Below are 18849 nucleotides of genomic sequence, written 5' to 3'. Positions count from 1 at the left end.
ATCCATTAAGCTTTGAACCTGCTTTTAAATCTCTGGATATATTTTCACCAGAAAGCAAGAGGGGGTGTGCTGAGAGTAGAATGTACCTGATGAAAAAATAACAAATCCTGAAATTATATTTGACAGACACCTACATTATGAGGTCACAGTCATGGCCCTATTGTTAAAGGTCAGTCACATTCTGCCAGATATTATAATGAGATATCAGGGAAGAGGAAGTTATACAGCAGACAGTTAGGATTTTACTTCAGTTGGCTCCACATTTTGCTCACTAGGCCCCAGCCACTGACATGCTAAATCATGTCTTCCCTAAAAGAGGGCATGAGTTGAGGTGAGACCTGGAGACCGACCTCCTGTGTTGTGGGTGCGTAAGATTGGACAGCCACAACACCCAATTGGCAGGCCCCTTGATGTTGGGTTCAATCTGGCCAATGGGGCACAGTCCAAATGGATCAAGGGACCTATATATACTCATGCACGTGATCCAGAGTTCCTCTTTCAGCTCGTGCATTCGGAACACCCACCGACCTCTCCCTACTTTTAGGGCATTTTGTGATTGACCTTGCTATGCCGTGGTGTGTGTTCTGTCATTGGGACAGGGGCACACAAGAATTTCCCCCACTTGGCTGATTGGCTGTTGCCATTTGGGTTTCACCTGCTGCGTAGCAAATCGTCACAACTTGTAAGGTTGCGGATAGGCACTGGTTCAGGTGATAGGGATGGGAGAATGCTCTCGCCATCCCTATGTGAAGGGTAAGGAATCCAGGGACTCAAATGGTTTGGTCAACCCCTGAGGGGGGGTTGTGCCCATGCCTGAGTCCCGGGGGGCATCTGGGTGGTGAACATAGTCTGTTCCCGTCCCGGCTTTTCGTCTACCCAGGTGTTCACCCTTGGCTGACCTACGCTGGTGCCCTGGGTCAGCGCTGCCTGCAAGGGTGAAGGGAGCTAATCGAACCAGAGGCTATACAACGACTCACCTTCTGTAATCAATAAAGTTGTGGCCTAAATTCTGCCAAAAACCAAAACTAAAATTTGAATCAAGTGTGTCTTTATTTAGGGGGGAGGTCTCTGGGTCTGAACACGCAAAACCAGCCAACCCTTCATCATGCTAGACTCACCAGGATTAGCCTCTCCCAGGTGAGTCAACAGCCTACATCTTTCCTTCCATTTCACCATCCAACTTGCCAGTCCCTGCACCTCCCCTGTGAAGAAAATCCTTATCTTGAGAAAGAGAGAGAGAGAGGCTTTGTCCAGGCATTAAGAAATGGGAGTGGGCGAGTGTGGAAGGAACATGGGGCAGCATGTGCCAGCCTCTCCCCCAACCACAACCCCTATTGGTTCCACACCTGACTTCCTTCATTGAGTGGGAAGACTGGTAAAGGAGTTCATAATAATTTCCTCATATTTTTGTTTGCATTGCTCTTATTTCCATGGTGTATCCTCACCTGTCTGGTAAAAAGAAATAGTCTGCTCATTTAGCATCACATTAGTAATGAACATTTCATACTGACATCAATTTATTTGGATGGGAGTTTCGGTGGGTGGGAGCATTTTATTCTGTTTTATTGCCTTTTTGTGCATGCAGCACCTGAGGGGAAAACTAGGATTGGTTTTGCTCTGAGATTAAACTGCTTGGGCTCCTTCTATCTGCTCGGAAGCAGATAAGAGAACATGGCACAGTAGCCCTTTCTTTTAAATCAACATTGAGCTCTTCTATTTCCTGTGCTGAGACACTGCATGTTAATAATTGCCAGTGCCTATGATCATAAAAAAGGAATACATAAAATATGAATTGTATTCAGCTCAAGATACGCAGTGCTTTCGTAAATACTGTAATGAAAACCTGGCTGACAACGATTGATGCAAAATGCTTCTTGTACTATGGGATGTGTCACTGTGCAAGGATAATGTCATTAATATATATGCAGCACAGTAGCTCAATCAGCACCGAGACTTTTCTCTTTTCTGTCCTCCCCCCCACCAATGTCTTTTATTTGAAATTGGCTTAATATTTCTTCCTCTCTACCAGCTCCTTTTCTCTCAGTAATCAAATGACCAACAACCGTCAATACCTTCACAATATCTAAATGAAGCAGGCAAGCATTCATTGGTAGCAGCCAGTGAAGTGGCTACTAGGACATAAGACAACACTGAGAGAGGGGAAATTGCATAACCTCACTGGCGAGTGTCAGGAGGTCTTGGTGGAATATGCTAAAGAGCCCTGTGTTGGAATGGACCAATATGGACCAGTGTGGTACCCTCCAGATATAGTCAGACTGCAATTCCCATCACCCCTGATCATTGGCCACGCTGGCTAGGCCTGCTGGGAGCTGGAGTCTACAAATAACCAGAAGGCCCCATGTTGACTCCATGTGCACGTTGGCATACACATTGCCAAAAAAAAAGGAGGAAATACATCACCAAAAAAAGAGGACAGAGATCTGGGTAACATTTGTATGTGCTACTTTATATGTATAGATGCAAATTTAGAAATAATTACTAAAATTGGAATATAACTACCGGTACATCTCCCCAAAGTGGGAAAGACTGTGACCAGGTGTCTTGATCATTCCGCTAGACAGGTACTAACTGTTGATAGGCAGCTTCAAAGGACTCTACTCTCTGTTGAGATGGTTCTTCTTTAAACCAAGCTTGACCCAAGTAACAAATAAAGGACTATAATCAGATCAGGGGTGGGAAGCCTGATGCCTTCCAGATGTTGTACTATAACGTCCATCATCTCTGACTGTTGGCCTCACTGGCTGAGGCTGTTAAACCACATCTGCAGGGCCACATGGCCATCTTCTCTGAATTAGAGGAGTTTCTTCTGGTTGTTCATAGAGACAACCCAATGCTTTGTAAAATAAGGCACACAACCACCTACATACACTAATGCCACACAACATAGATGATGATGCCAGCAGTCTAGGTGCAGCTAGAATTCAAATAATAATGCAATATATGAAATAAAAGAAGCAATAGAAATACAACTGAAAATCACTATGAATATCCAATGTGATGGGTGTGCAATCTCCCCTATTCAGACAAAAAACACCCACAGATATGACATGAGCCACCTAGATGAAGTTTGCAGACCACTGGTGGCCCACAGACCAAAGTTTGGGAACCTCTGCTCTGCAATATTTACTTGAGGTAAATGACATTTTAGGTATTTATACTGCTGAGTATTAAGATCTGTGGAATATATGTTAAATGAAGCCTGGATTGTCACATGTAATCTCCCCCCCCCCATCCTTTTTTTGACACCTAAAGCTTCCTCTGACGTTGAAGAGCACTAGGGAGCCCCTACATGTACAGAACGTCATGGCTGATTAGAACCATTGCACTGCGAAAAAGAAAAAGAAAAGAATAGAAGCAGCACTATATGAGAAAAGCTGTGAACCTCCTTTCACAACAAAGCCCCCACCTTACCTCTCCTGAAAATTCACAGCCAAGTCTTTTGATTCTTTATTAGTTGAATTTATCAATTTCATGAGGCAGGACAGCAGGAGAGATTCCCACTGACATTATTATATAAAATGATTATGTAAAACAATTATTCTTACTGGAAAGGTTTAGTTTGTGCATTAAGAAAAGTGTGGTTTTAATGTTCAGGGCCAACCCTTACGAAAAATTCTGAAAGAATTACAAATGCCTCGGTATAATTTCAATCAGATTCTGAATTAATTCTAATTAACTTTTCCGTAAAGGGAGTACAGTCACCATATCCCTTGGCAAAAAACTGAAAAAGAGAGGGTTTTTTACTTCAAAAAAGCAAGGAAGGCAACATTGTAATGCACTTCATTTTAGCAATTAGTGCCTATGCAGTTATTTTTTCAAAAGGTGTATTCATGTTTAATGAAAGACCTCAATTAATTTGTTACAAAGAAGCATTTTCTTTTCTGAAATATATTCGTAACTTTGCAGACTAAGGGCATTTGGCACTTTTGTGTTTAGAGAGCAGGACAGAATTACACACACCTGCAGATTTGGGTGTGTGAGAGAGGCATTATTTAGACAGCTACCTGTAAGTTCCATTCAACTCAGTGGGCTTTACTCCTGAGTAGAGTATTGGTTTGCACTGTTAGTAGCAAGCACATATCCACCATAGTGAGATGTATACTCCATAGCTCATTTTAGCAGATTGCTCTAATAATACTAATTTATTATTTATTATTTATACCCCACCCATCTGGCTGGGTTTCCCCAGCCACTCTGGGTGGCTTCCAACTGAATATTAAAAACAATACAGCATCAAACATTAAAAACTTCCCTATTGTTTTCTGGACAATAATTTAAAGGGAATCCAAAGATGAACTGTTTAGTTATTTTCCCTTTAGTCAAGCCATTATGACCAACATATTGTAATTATTACTTCTAATCAATATTTCCTAATAACCTTTTCCAGGAAAGCTTGCAGCAAGGAGATGTCCCTGTTGCCTTATTCGGTGTAATGGTCAATTTTCCATGATACAAGCTGTGATGAAAAGCGCTCTCGATTACAGTTTTCATACACTCGTTCTCTCTATATTAAAGTTGACCTCAAGAGGACCTGAGAGCCTGCTGACCTAATCACCTCCCAGGAAACATGGTGCCTTAGGGAGCTGTTACATGCCTCTTCTTTCCCAGGAAACCACAAAGCATTTTCCCTTCAAGCAGCAGAAAGAATTAAATGCATAGAAGCTGGTGGTGATTAAGCCCACCACCTCTCGAGTTTTCAGATAGTCTCTGTCTTCAGTAATTCTATCTCAAGACTTGGCAGGCAGTGTCCAGTTTCAGAGCTCTGTCTTCCCTTAACTGGTCCAGATTGCCAAGTCCTGGCGCATCAGGACATGAATGCCAATGGGAAAAAGCGATGGGTGGATCGGTCTGTTTAAAGTTGACATGAAATGGAACCAGACAAGCCCAACCATCTTTCCCCCTATAAAGCCATTCATGAAGCCAGTGTCCATAACCTAGTCCCATCCATTTCTGTAACACCAGTCATAAGTCAATCCCATCCCATTTCTATACCAGTCTGTTATTGCTTGTTTATTGCTAGGTTTTTGCAGCATTCTGCCGATAAAAATGAGAATCAAAATGTCCCTCAAATCTTACAGGTTGTGAAGTCAGGGGGGATTTCAGTAATTCTGGAGGTGGGACCAGGGGGCAAAGTGTTTGCTTGACCTGCCACTGACAGGGTTTGTGTCACCATGATGTTTGTGCTATTCTTGGACACACTAAAATAGCTAGGCTTTGGGTTCATATAGTCTGGACTCTGCCCCTTTCCTGCCCAGTTGTCAGAAGCTTTTATTTCAAGAGCTGGCAACTGTACAGTTGTACAGTGGTACCTTGAGTTAAGAACTTAATTCATTCCGGAGGTTCGTTCTTAACCTGAAACTGTTCTTAACCTAAAGCACCACTTTAGCGGTACGATTTCTGTTCTCATCCTGAAGCAAAGTTCTTAACCCGAGGTACTGTGTCTGGGTTAGCAGAGTCTGTGACCTGAAGCGTCTGTAACCTGAAGCATCTGTAACCTGAGGTACCACTGTAAATGGAATCATACTGGGAACTGGGACACTTAGGATGGCCATGTGATCAATTTATTTTATTTGTATTTATTAAGAAAGGTTTATAGGCCATTTAATCATGAGACGCAGCAAAATTATCTGTAAAATGCAGCTTAAAGCTTCCAAACTGTTAAAAAAAAAGTGTACTTAAAATAATTATCAATGAAACACTGATAAAATTAGCAAAACATTAAAAAACTAAACTATATGCAGGATAGAGTTGGTGAAATAAAAACAGGTGTTTAAAAGAAGATAGTGAAGGTGCCTGACTAACGGCCACAGGAAGAGAGCTCTGAAGTGTAGGCACACCAACACTAAAATATCAGCCCTTCAATAGTTATAAAATCAGAATATGACTGGTGATGACAGTGTTCAATATTACTTCTCAGTCATAGCACCAAGTAGGTGATAATGGACCAGAAGCTAATAAGACATTTTGAGTGACAGTTAGAGGGAACAGGAGCCATACCCAATCTGGTGTCCTTCAGATATTATGGACTGACTACAGCTCCCATTAGCTCCATTCCAGTATGGGCAATGGTAAATGGATGATGGGAATTATAGTCAAAAACATGGTCGTGGATTATGGGAATTGTAGTCCAAGTAATATAATGAGCAGCACGTTGGGGGAGGCTGCGGTGTAGTGATAGTGTATGTAGATCAGTAAGCACAGTCCCAATTCCTTGCCCCCTGCCACATGCACTCACAAGTACACCTGCAGGCATACATGCTTATCTTCGCAAGGCTCTGGACTTTGTGAAGCACCTCACAATTAGGAGTACAACTTTCCCAGCACTGAAGGGATTGGCAAAAGAGAAGTGGAGAAATACTAACAGTTTTGTCAGCTAACAACAAAGAACAGGAAACCTGCATTTCTAGTCTCAGAGTGAATAGTGGTGTAGCATGCATTTTGCATAATAAAGTCTGTAGTCATTGCTTTTTACACTTTCTGGAGGACCGAAGGCTGAGGCATGTAATGATTCAGCCGGGGTTGGCAGTGGATGCCACTCTTTGTTGTGCAGGTTCGTCGCCTTCTAAACATAACATACTTCAGAGACTTTGTTTTGCCTTTGCTAATCTGTCAAAGACTTACAGTGTTCAGCCGATATGAAAATGTCTCATAATGGAGAGGAAGAGCTCTTGGGATATCAAAGTGCTGCAGGGAAGAGATGTCACAGAAATGCAGAAGGTAAATAAATTCCCCCTCTCTCCCCATCGTGAGTTCTAGTAAATATCTACAACCTGCTCTGTCAATACTAATGTTCAGAACATTTATCAAAAAGATGTGATGTAATTGGGAATACATATTGAGAATATATATTGAAAGGGGAAGCAGACAAGGTTGAACTTGTTCCATATTGCAGGGAGGTTATGCAGGGAGGAAACTATTCTAATGAACAAAATAGCTGATTTGATGTGTACTTGGGCACAGCAATCTAAGCTACCTCTCACTTCGGAAAATGGATCAGTTTTCTTTCTGAAGCAATAACAAAGTTTTCCCACACTCATGATGATGTTCTGATGATAGATGTTCAGTGCCCTTGATCTCTAAGCCTTAAGGTACTATCTGCACCATACAGTTACTACAGTTCCTACAGTTCCCTGGGAAGAGACATTGACTGTTAAACCACTCTGGAAGCTAAAGATCTGTAAGGGGAATAGTGACCTCTTAACAATTCTCCGCACCCTTTACAAACTACAATTCCCTGGTATGATACTGCTTTAAATGCATAGTGCAGATGGGGTATTCGTCACTTTAAGGATGGAATGTATTTCCGAGACAATGAGAGTGACTGTAGGGGGTGGAGTGGCCTTCTTCAATCTCTCAATTTTCCATATAAAACCTGTCTAGTCTTCCTACACCTCTTGAATGTCTGGCTCTTGTTACTTTTTCAGTCTTTTCAGCACCAGCATTTCTTTGATAAAAGGTGCTTGACACTGACATTTTGCCAAAATTGAAATGTAATGTGAATTTAGGGAGTTCTCCATCAGGTGAATCACTTGGGGAATTTTGCAGGAAGCCTAAAGAATTTGAATAAGGGCAGTTCTGTTGCACACACCTAATTTGATCCCATGTTTCCACCAAAGTGGAATTCAAAGAGTATTAAAGGTATTTTGATTATTGTTGTTTTTAGTTGAGAACTGCGCTGGGACATTTGTGAAGTGCAAAAGTTGATGGATAATTAAGTTCTGATCCATACATTAGTCCAAGAGGTGCAGATCAGGTCCATTTGCATTGGCATTTCAAAGATTGACTTCTTCAAGCATCCCTAATGCAGCAAATTCATATTTTTAGCTGGCAAGCAACTCCAAAAAGGCACCTTAGGGACATATGCACTGTGGAGAGAGTTCTTAAGCAAGTTTCCATTTGCTTTTCATGAACTCATTTTGTGGCCCTCATACATGGTTATTAGTATATTTATTATTACTAGTTTATTATTAGTAGTATATTTATATATTAGTATATAAATATATTGAGCAAATTGATCTGGTCCATTTGTAGCATACCCCCAAGTGTCAAAGCTTGCACTTTAATGTCATTTTGAGCTTTGGTTGATGCTGTATGGCGTTTCCTGCAATAGCAAAATCAGTCTTTCATGTCCTGTTAACATTGAAACTTTGGTGCTTAGAGCCAAAGGGTTTGGGGAAGATATTACAGCCACAACAAATTCCTGTATTTATATTCATTACGATTTAGTGTACTGCATGTACATAAAATCTTCCATGTTTATAGGGAACTCTCACATGTTGCCTACCTGCCTACCTGCTTTGCAGAGCTACAGAAGCCATTGACTAATCTACTGTGATGTCCTGGAACATTCATAAACATTCTAATTTCTGGAAGTTGATTCTTCAGTCATAAAGTGTTCACTCAGGGGAATTAACAGTAGAGCTGCGCACCACTTCTGATCAAATTCCAGATCACAAACTGAATAGGGCTGATTTGGGTCAATCCAGGGGTTGCTGTGTATGGTTCAATGCAGCCCAGGATTTCCCCAGTCCACTTGGATGGACCCAGGGCTGTAAAAAATAGGTGCTAGTCTCACAACTACAAGTTTAATCTGGGTTTGCAACTCTAAATAAATATCTGCTAAGCAACAAGGGGGAGTGAAAAGGAGATGCAGGCAGAAACTCTTACCTGTCCCTTCTTAAGTAAGTGTTATAGCAGGGATGGGGAACCTGTGGTCTTGTTGGGCTATAGCTCCCTTCATTTCTGACCATCAGCTATGATGATGGAATCTAATAACAGCTGGAAGGCTACAGATTCCCTCTCTCTGTGATGTAGCATGGGAGATGTTCCATATGAGGTTTACCAGAACAATGGAAGCAACATTCTGGAAGACGTGAATTCTGGTTTAATGATGTACTTCCCAGCAACAAATGCCAGATGTGGAGCCCTAATGAGTGGCATCTCCAGGGGTTTGTGACAGAGTTTGCCAGCTCTTTGAAACATATATTGGAGGCCATGGTGTGCATAGAGACACATTTTAGGTCCTATTATTGTACCTTTTCGAGAATTGTTTAGGTCAGAAAATGGAGAAGAATCCATTGCTATGAGGACAGCAGTGCTTTAGGTTTAGAAAGAGGTTTGCAGCACTTGTTTGCAGCCTCTCCATTTTGTCTGTCCATCCACATTTGCTTTTTCTAAAGCTAAACCACTTTTCATAGCAGAACATTCCTGAAATTGCAAATCAGTTAGTTGTGACTTAACTCTCCAGCAAAACCTAGCTAATACATGGGCTGAAAACATGCTACCATTAATGTAATGAATACATTAAATGCATTTAAAAGGGTCTACTGCAAGTTGTTGTTGTGTTAAAGACCATTTGTCTAGTCTGTGTGCTTAAGAGCATACAGCTTTGACAATGGCAATTGCATCAAGCTAGTAAAGAGCCATCATTTGTGTTGAGATGCTTCTGCTAAGCAAAACTGCTTTCACCTTCAAGGGCATAGTGGAATATTGCCATAGAGACCATCTATTTTTAGAAGTAACTACTGAAGAACCCCCTTGTGCTTTGTACTTCCTATTTTGTATTTATCATGGATAAATATCACCTTAATTTTTGTGGACGTATACAGTTTGAGGCATAGGAGCTGTGCAAAGTGGGGTCATATCCTGTTCACTGCCTTACATTAATGAACTGGGAGGATCCATCAGGTGACAGTTGTACCCAAACCTGAGGTTTCCTGGCTCAGAGTCCACAACATCTTATGTTGAGACACAGAAATACTGCAACATCAGTTATATTATTTGGTCTTAGAGATTATATGACTATATTGCTCAAATCTGGGCAGCCATCAAGTGCTGAATGCAGAGACACACTCTACAGCAGTGGTGTCCAAACTTTTTTCAAAGAGGGCCAGATGTGATGAAGCGAAGGGCTGTGAGGGCCGACCAAAAAGCTTTTTTTATTATTGAAGTTGTAGAGCTTTTTTTAGGGTTGAAGTTTTTCAGCTTTTTTAGGGTTGAAGTTGTTGAGGGTTTTTTTAGGATTTTACCCCAGGAAATGAACTGCCACAGGGGCCAGATTAAACTGACCAGTGAGCTGGATTAGACCCCCAAAATGGACTTTGGACATGGTTGTAGGCTGTCCTGATAAATGGCTGGGGCAATGGATCTTTGCCAAACCAGCAACTTCCAATTTCCAAGTGGAACAGTTGGATTTGAACAGCTCTGGTTCATCTTCTCCAAGCTTGGCTTGATGATGCTCAAAGAGATCTTGATTTTTGTCAAAGATCTATGACAGGGGTCAGCAATTTTTTTCCAGCAGGGGGCTGGTCCACTGTCCCTCAGACTTTGTGGGGGGCTGGACTATATTTTGGAAAGAAAAAAAAATGAACAAATTCCTATGCCCCACAAATAACCCTGAGATGCATTTTAAAGAAAAGGACACATTCTACTCATGTAAAAACACACTGATTCCTGGACTGTCTGCAGGCCAGATTTAGAAGGCGATTGGGCTGGATCAGACCCCCAGGCCTTAGTTTGTCTACCCATGCTCTATGATTTGCCAGGAAGATCAGTCAGGCCTCAAAGTACTAAATGGGTGCCTATCCCTCTCACCTGGCACACTGTAAGCTGTTGTTCTGGGGAGCTAAGGGGTGGCAAGATACAGCTGGCACAGAGAGCCCTCAGTGAAGCTGTTTCCTAGTGTTCATAACCAAAACCTTCACCTGGACCCACTGGCAATTCCTGAAAGACAACTCCTCCAATTTATCCTTTGTTCATGTGTAATTGAAGTCACGTGGCTCACTCCTTGTATGAATGAACTGGATCAGGCATCAGAGCTCATTCTCTGAATAGCCCCACATCCTCATTTATGGAAAGCACACCCATGAGAAGGTCACCAGGCACTTTCATTGCTGAGTTTTGGGCACTAGGATTAAGGCTGTTTTTAATTTTTCAGGGCATTTTCATGAATAATTTGTTGAAGTATTGGACTCTGAAACATGTTGTTTAATCATTAGTTATATGCAGTTTTGGTTGTTGTTTCTATATATTATTTAAGAGGTGTATTTATTTGAAATTTATGGCTGCTCACATGTTTGTTTTAGCATTTTCTGTTGTTTTTAACAACCTGCTTCTGTAGTTCTAGATTTATTTTATTGTTGCATTTTATTTTTATTTTGCTTGTGTTATTGTTCATTGCTTTTATAATGTTTAAGTTTAAAAGCAGGATGCACATATATGGTGCAGTAGATGTCAGAAATTTGGACAGCGCTGAACAATTTGTCAGAAATTTGGACAGCGCTGAAAATACCAGACGACTTTTGTGAATGTTCAAAAACTCATAGAGATGCATTCCTGAATGATGACACCTACCTTAGCATTGTTGCTGGCATTCCACAGCATGCGCCTGGAATGTGAGGAATACATATCTATTTTAAGACATTCCTCAGAGTTATTGGGGATTGGCCGCACTTACATCAACTTGTGTACGTTTTCTGCAACACACACACACACACACACACACTGCTGAAACTAGCATCTTTTTTGATCAAACTCCTAAGTTAGATGCCAGTCCCAAGACATTTATTTCCTTCCTTCCTTCCTTCCTTCCTTCCTTCCTTCCTTCCTTCCTTCCTTCCTTCCTTCCTTCCTTCCTATCAGGCAACATTTGGAGTCCTTTCAAGCTTGTTTATTTGGGCTTCAGCTGTTGTTATTTATTGGGTGTATTAGTCTCTCTCTCTCTCTCTCTCTCTCTCTCTCTCTCTCTCTCTCTCTCTCTCTCTCTCTCTCTTTACAAAAAGTAAACTTAAAGCAACCTAAAGACCAATACAAAGCTAAAACAAAATAAAAGCTAGAAACATTGATATGCATAAGCAGCGTAACATATCCCACCCACTGAAAGAGGCTTATCCCACTTACTCCCAAGTCATCCAACTGACTTCAATAGGAGGACACTTGGGTGAATCAAGTTCTCACCTTGTGTTCAGCGTTGATTAGAACATTCTACCTGAAACTGATTTCTTAACTTAGAAGGCTGCGCATGCACAAGGAGAATGCTTTTGTTCCTAATTTATGGTCCATTCAGCTTGCATAATTGTTATGTGTTGTTTCATGGTGGCTGGCGAAGCTCTCCGCAATCTACACAATAAAATGTAATGATCTACTCTTTCCACTGCCTGTTTCTCCACCAAGCCAAGAGTACCAAGGGAGCCAATAATAAATGATCCACACGAACTGAAATGTTAGGGAAGAGCTCAGAAAAGTTATTTTCACATTTTGTTCACCAAATAGAGCTATGACTTGTGTTAAATGCCAGCTGTGAGGTATGATTGGTCTGAATACCAAGAGAGCATAAGAGATTCATGCGCTAATGAATCAAATCCTCCCATTATAATATAATGTGTTTCCCCCCCTTTTTCTTTTTAACATGCTTCTCTTCAGCATTTTCCTCTTTTAATCATCTATAGCTCTTCCCTGCTCACATCTCACTCTCAGTCGAGACAAATATCTTCAAAGAATAGGCAATTTTCATAGCCATTAGCAACACCCAGAGTACAACTGCTGTAGCTGTTATTTTTCTATTATTGTAAAAGGGATTTAGATTAGTTACACCTTGAAATGTGTGCCCTCACTTACGTTCCAGGAAACAAGATTTGCAACTTATTTTTCTACTGATATCAAACCTTATTCTTGGTCAGTTGATGTATGTATTTTATCCTCTGCTTTCGGATGGTGAGATCCTCCTTGACTTTGACTGAAATTAAGCTATATTTATACAGATGATTTTGTTTTTGGTTTTTTAAAGAGATAAGTTTATGGTTAATACTAGTGTTCTTGCAGTGTAGAATCATATAGTGATTCTTTCCCCTTAAATAGGCCTGAATGAAAAGAAAGCCATACACATAGGATTAAGGCTGTAATCCCATACACACTTACCCCCTGAACTCAGTGACACTCACATCTTTGGGATGGAGATGGAATTCAATTCAGTTTGTATTTAAAGATGAGCACAGCTAATTCATACTTTCTGAAATAATAATCTAACCACATCACCAGCATCCTTAAAAATTAACATTTCTCCAAATTTGCAGTGCGGTTTTCCACAAAAATCCACATATTAGGGCAAGGTGTACATATAAATGCACATGTTAGTGAAAATAACATGCAAATTCATCATATTAGGGGAAATTGCTTGCAAAAAAATGTATATTTGTCAAAACTGCATACAAATATGTGATTATTAGGATACATTCACACTAGAATGCTGTTGAGTTTTCAAGAGGATTTTTTTTAATGGCAAATTTCTGTAAAAAATGTGAAGAGCTGAGTTTAAGCCTGCAGAAACAAAAAACTGGGAGAACCAAAATGGACAGGTTCTTCCATCCCTAGATCAGAGTAGACGTTCATATGACTGCAGTGTAAATCATTTGCTGGCTCAGTTCAGAAAGCATCAAGCCTCACTTAGCAGGAGAGATCAGCTCAATTTAATCAACTTTTTAACAGAATAGATGTCGTTAATAACTTTTGCCTTTACAAATCATGCCACTTGCCTTGTGAACAGCTTCAGCATTTGGGATACTGAGCTTAACTGAGCTGTCCAGAAGACTTTAAGCCTTAGCATCTGGCAGTGATGCTAATTTGTAAGTCGCTGTCCACATGAGTCTAAATGTGATTTACATAATAACAACTAAAAATAAGCTTCTGAAACAGTCAAAAAAAGGACAACTAGAGATAGGTTTGAAAACAATAAGCACCTAAGGCAGATACAGCTGGGAAAGCTTGTGGAATCAGAAATATTTCTGGAAAGTACAAACAGAGAACACATGTCATATCTCAACAGGGATCCTGTTCCACAGAACAGGGGCAGCTACACTGAAAGACTTCTACACTGGTAGAATCATAAAATGATTTGTTGGCAGGGATAGTACTTTCAGCAGTAACTTGTGCTCACCATTGAGGCAGGAATCTTTGTTGGTGTCACTGAGCAGCTCTGATCAGAGGGACACCTACACCCATACAAACATCCCCTGTTGGGCACCTGCATTGCAGGGGGTTGGACTAGATGATCCTTGTGGTCCCTTCCAACTCTTATGATTCTATGAACCACCCTCCCCCCCCCCCCGCTCAGATCTGCTGGTCAGGGGTTTGGATTTCTCTGCCTGACATCGTTTGGATTAAATAATCAAGTTTATTCAAACTATTTCCAAACTGAACTTAGTTTGCCCATCAAAATGGCAATGTTGTGCTGGCATATATACAGGCGGGTGAGACAATGTCAGTGCAATGATAGGAGAGTTTGCGATAAATAGTGATAAATGTGTTGTTTTTAAAAAGTCTTCCTTCCTCCTTCCCCAAGCTGGGCAAGTGCTAATCAGGCCTTGGGAAGGAGGTAGGAGAGCTCTAGGACCCTGTCAGAACCCTGGAGCCACTCTCCCAATGCCCGTCTTTGGCGCTGCAAGGTCTGATGGGAAGGTGTCAAATGACCTCATACAGGGTGGTATATGACCAAGTTCCACTCCTGTCAGTGAGGAGGCAGATTAGCAGGGCCAGAGGGCTCCAAGGATTGGCTATGGGCCCCTATTTGGGTGTAAAAAAGGTAAGGTAAAGAACCCTTGGACTGTTAATCCAGTCAAAGGTGACTATGGGGTTGTGGCGCTCATCGTGCTTTCAGGCCAAGGGAGCTGGTGTTTGTCCTCAGACAGCTTTCTGGGTCATGTGGCCAGCATGACTAAACCGCTTCTTGTGCAATGGAACACCGTGGCAGAAACCAGAGAGAGCAGAAACACTGTTTACCTTCCCACCACAGCAGTACCTATTAATCTACTTGCACTGGCATGATTTTGAACTGGTAGGTTTGCAGGAGCTGGGACAGAGCAACAGGAGCTCACCCCGTCATGGGGATTTGACCCGTCGACCTTCTGATTGGCAAGCCCAAGAGGCTCAGTGGTTTAGACCACAGCTCTACCTACATGTGGATGTGGGTGTGGGGATTGGCAGGTGCCCCACAATACTGATCCCCTGACACTCACTCTTAGTGTGTCAGTTGTTCATACTAAACAAGGAATAAGTTTAGTCACAATATTTAATCATGAAATATAACAGAAACAATGGATAAATGAGCCCATAAATAAGAGAATGGCAGCAAGGAGAGTCCATGTGGTGTAGTGGTTAGAGTGCTGGATTAGGACGTAGCAGGCCTGGGTTCAAATCCTCACTCACCCATGTAGCTCACTGAGTGACCTTGGGACAGTCAGGATCTCTTAGCCTAACCTATATCACAAAGTTGTTTTGATGATTAAAGGACAGGATACAAGCATAATAATAAATAACATTAAAATATGGGAGTTGGGAGGGGGAAGGTTTTGTAAACTATCATTGATCAGCTTTAAAAACCACAATCCATATATTCCGAAGGAAGTATATTCATCTGATGAATATACCTGCTGTAACAACAACCAGAAGGCAAATGATATCAAAGTCTACAGATAAATGTGCTGATTGACTGCTTCAAAACTAAGGGATTGGGGGAATGACAAATTCTATCATCTACCCAAAATATATCTATAAAAGCCTCTTTTGCTGTTTACTTAAAACACACAAATGCTCACTCACACACATCCTTCTGCTTAAGGGGAGAATAGGAAAGCAATACTCAGTCAGCGCTGACAGCAGAGACTCTAACAAATGGCAGTGGTCTGTCTTGTCAACACAGATCTCGCTTGCAACAGGGAGATAAAGTTCTGCTCAGAAACCTGAAGCACCAGCTGCAAAAGAGATATAAGCTGCCTGGCTGTGTCTCGACCGAGGGCGGAGGGAGGAAATTGAATCCGCTGTACTTTGTGACAAACAAGCGCACCACCATTAACTAATGACATGGCAGATAAAATAAATGGAGGTGCTAACTGTAATGTGTTTGGGATCTGAAAATAAGCTGTTAGGATTAGGGAGGGGAGGTGTCAGGACTTGACTCTGCAATAGGTCTTGAGTGAGTTTCCTGAAGGATGTTGTGGACGCAGGTCACATCCATCCCATTCGTTTAAAGCACTCCTACGCCCCTTTAACAGTCATGGAGAATCCAGGGGACTGTAGTATGTTAAGGAGGCTGGGAACTGTAGCTCTGTGATAATGGCACCTTTAGCAAACTACAATTCTCAGGACTCTCTGGGGGAAGTAATGACTGTTAAAGTGGTATAAGAGTGCTTTAAATGGATGGTGTGGTTGTGGAAAATGTCGATCATTTTTCCTACCTGGGCAGTTATCTTTCCACAAGGGCCGACACTGATGCCGAAATCCAGCATTGCCTGAGCTCTGCGAGTGCGGCTTTCTCCCGATTGAAGTGCAATGTTTGAGGACCAGGACATTCGCAGGGAAACCAAAATGCTTCTTTACAAAGCTATTGTACTACCAACCTTACTGTATGCTTGTGAAACATGGACCCACTTATAAACGCCATCTCCAACTCCTCAAAAGATTCCATCAACGGTGTCTCCAAAAATTTTTACACATCACTTGGGAAGACAGGCAAACTAATGTCTGTGTACTGGAAGAAGCAAAGATCACCAGTGTTGAAGTGATGATTCTTCAACATCAACTTCAATGGACTGGTCATGTTGTGCGGATGCCCAATTATCGGCTTCCAAAGCAACTACTCTATTCTGAACTTAAAAATAGAAAGCGTAATGCTGGTGGTCAACAAAAAAGGTTTAAAGACTGTCTCAAGTCAAATCTAAAAAAATTAGTATAAACACCGACAACTGGGAAACACTGGCCTGAGAGCTTCAACTGGAGAACAGCCTTCCCTAAAGGTGCCATGGGCTTTGAAGACACTCAAACCCAGGACGAAAGGGAGAAACTTGCTAAGAGGAAGGCAGGTTTGGCAAACCCTCACCATGATCAACTCCTGCCTGGAAACCTATGTCCCCACTTTGGAAGGACATGTGGATCCAGAACTGGCCTCCACAGTCACTTATGGACTACTGTTAAAACTGGGTTTATGGAAGACAATCTTACTCAGCTACGAGTGATCACTGAAGAAGAAGAAGAAGAAGAAGAAGAAGAAGAAGAAGAAGAAGAAGAAGAAGAAGAAGAAGAAGAAGAAAAGAGTGCTTTAAATGGATGGTGTGGTTGTGAGCATAGAAAGCCAACTCATACCAGTTCAAAATGAATGTCCATTTAGCTCAATATTGTCTACTCTGTCCAGCAGCAGCTCTCTAGGGTCACAGGCATAAAGGATGAGTTCCCATGACTTGATGGTTTGAGCTGGAGAGTCTAAGGATCAAATCTGGGATCTACTGCATGGGATGTTCTGCAGTGAGATGTTGCTCATCAATCTTGGGAAGAGGACCAAGAAGAAAGGCACCCAGAGCATGATCAAGCTAGTCCTGTTGCCACTAGCCACCATCCTCTCCTCCAGAGACAGGAGAACAAGGAGAAGGTCCTCTGAACAGAGACAAGGCAATGTGAGTTGCTTTGGCTCAGGCCTCTGGAAGATTTATACCACCGCTGAGGTTTTAGGATTTAACCCGCTGCACCAAAGCAGAGCATCTGACCCCTAAAGCATCCCTGCATAAGAAAAGACCACCCTCAGACAGCACGGCCCCTGACTGAACCGCTGTTGAATCTTGAATATAAGAAGCCCTTAAGACGCCAAATGACATAAAAGAAGCAGTTGCTTTTGGCTATGCAGATCAACACATTAAGTTTTAATTGGTTTAATTTAGTGAACTGCTAAAATTACTGTAAACATGCCTTGTGCTTTCTTGTCTTCTATCAAGATGTCAATTCCTTCATTACAAGTGAATGTAATATTCAGTTGACAGATACAGTGATTTGCATAGTATTAAATAAGAGCTGGTTCAAACCATAAGGTTCCCTGTTCTCTTTCTAAAATATCCGCTTTCTCTCTTCTTTCTTTTTGTCCCAGAATGCCAGTCAGACTTTCTCCTGCGCTTTCCTCCTCCCTCCACCATCCCTGCCATAGATCAGTAGAAGATTCATCATACTCTTGAGTTCTATGAAGAAAGGAGGATGCTCTTTGTGAGCTAATATATTTTACTGGTTGAGCACTGAAGATGGTACAGGCAGGCCATTAAAGTTACCCGGGGGCTTCTTAAGGGGAGATAATAGCCAGCTACTCTTATCTCAGGCTGACAGAAACATGGCACACCAAGGAATGGCACAATTCATACAAGTCTGTTTGTGCAAAGGCAGGGGGATTGCATGAACACACAAAAGATGGGGGGGGAGAGAGAAAGCTAAACTAAAGAAGACTGATTCTCAAGTTTTTCCTTTTTGTACAACTGCAAAGATTATTCCTTCCAGGATTCTCTGTAAGTCCTGGAGTGGACTTCACTATCCTTAGCCCAGAGCATTCTGGAATCCTGGTCTAGATCAAGGAATGGACCTGCAATAGTCACTAAACTTGGGGCATTTGTCGTAGGAAAAGTTGCTCCAGTTCTGCAAAATATGAATGATCTGTAATGCCTGCTTTCTCTGGAAGAAAGCAATGGCTGATTTGGCAAGGCTGTTGTGAGAAGATTGTGCATGTGTTGCTAATCATTATATAAATGCTCTGACATGTGGCCAAACATAGGAGCCAACTCCTAGGGGCTGAGGTCCCTTCGGCTTCCACAATAAAATATTTTCTGCCTCCCAAAGCGCAGAGGAAAGATAAGTGTGGATAAGTCCAAAATTGAGACACCATGTCAAAATGTTTCTATCTAGATCCGCATATATCATTGCATTCTCCTCTTTAGGGAAAATTCTTTAGCTTTCCCTCCTGCTTTAATATCATGCTACTGATATTTTAAACTGATTGCATTTTTTTCATTTTATGATGCACCTGACAGT

The 18849-nt window shown here is 41.6% G+C and overlaps 1 protein-coding gene across 4 annotated transcripts in view; it reads right to left on the bottom strand.

Moving 5' to 3' along the window:
* Positions 1 to 18849, bottom strand: part of CCSER1 (coiled-coil serine rich protein 1) — a 741428-nt gene that overhangs the window by 9731 nt on the left and 712848 nt on the right. The window contains exon 11 of one of the 4 annotated variants that reach the window (XM_081924904.1): positions 13011 to 13027. The exons of the other annotated variants lie outside the window; for them this stretch is intronic. Within the exon in view, the coding sequence (XP_081781030.1) occupies positions 13026 to 13027 (2 nt within the window). The 3' untranslated portion in view covers positions 13011 to 13025. Of the gene's footprint in view, positions 1 to 13010; positions 13028 to 18849 lie in introns of those variants that run through there. 4 annotated transcript variants of the gene reach the window in all.

The sequence above is a fragment of the Podarcis melisellensis genome (genome assembly GCF_964234715.1).
Source record: "Podarcis melisellensis genome assembly, chromosome: 9".
NCBI classification, from domain to species: Eukaryota; Metazoa; Chordata; class Lepidosauria; order Squamata; family Lacertidae; genus Podarcis; species Podarcis melisellensis.
The sequence above is the reverse complement of the archived record's forward strand: the minus strand, read 5'-3'. Positions and strand labels throughout refer to the sequence as shown.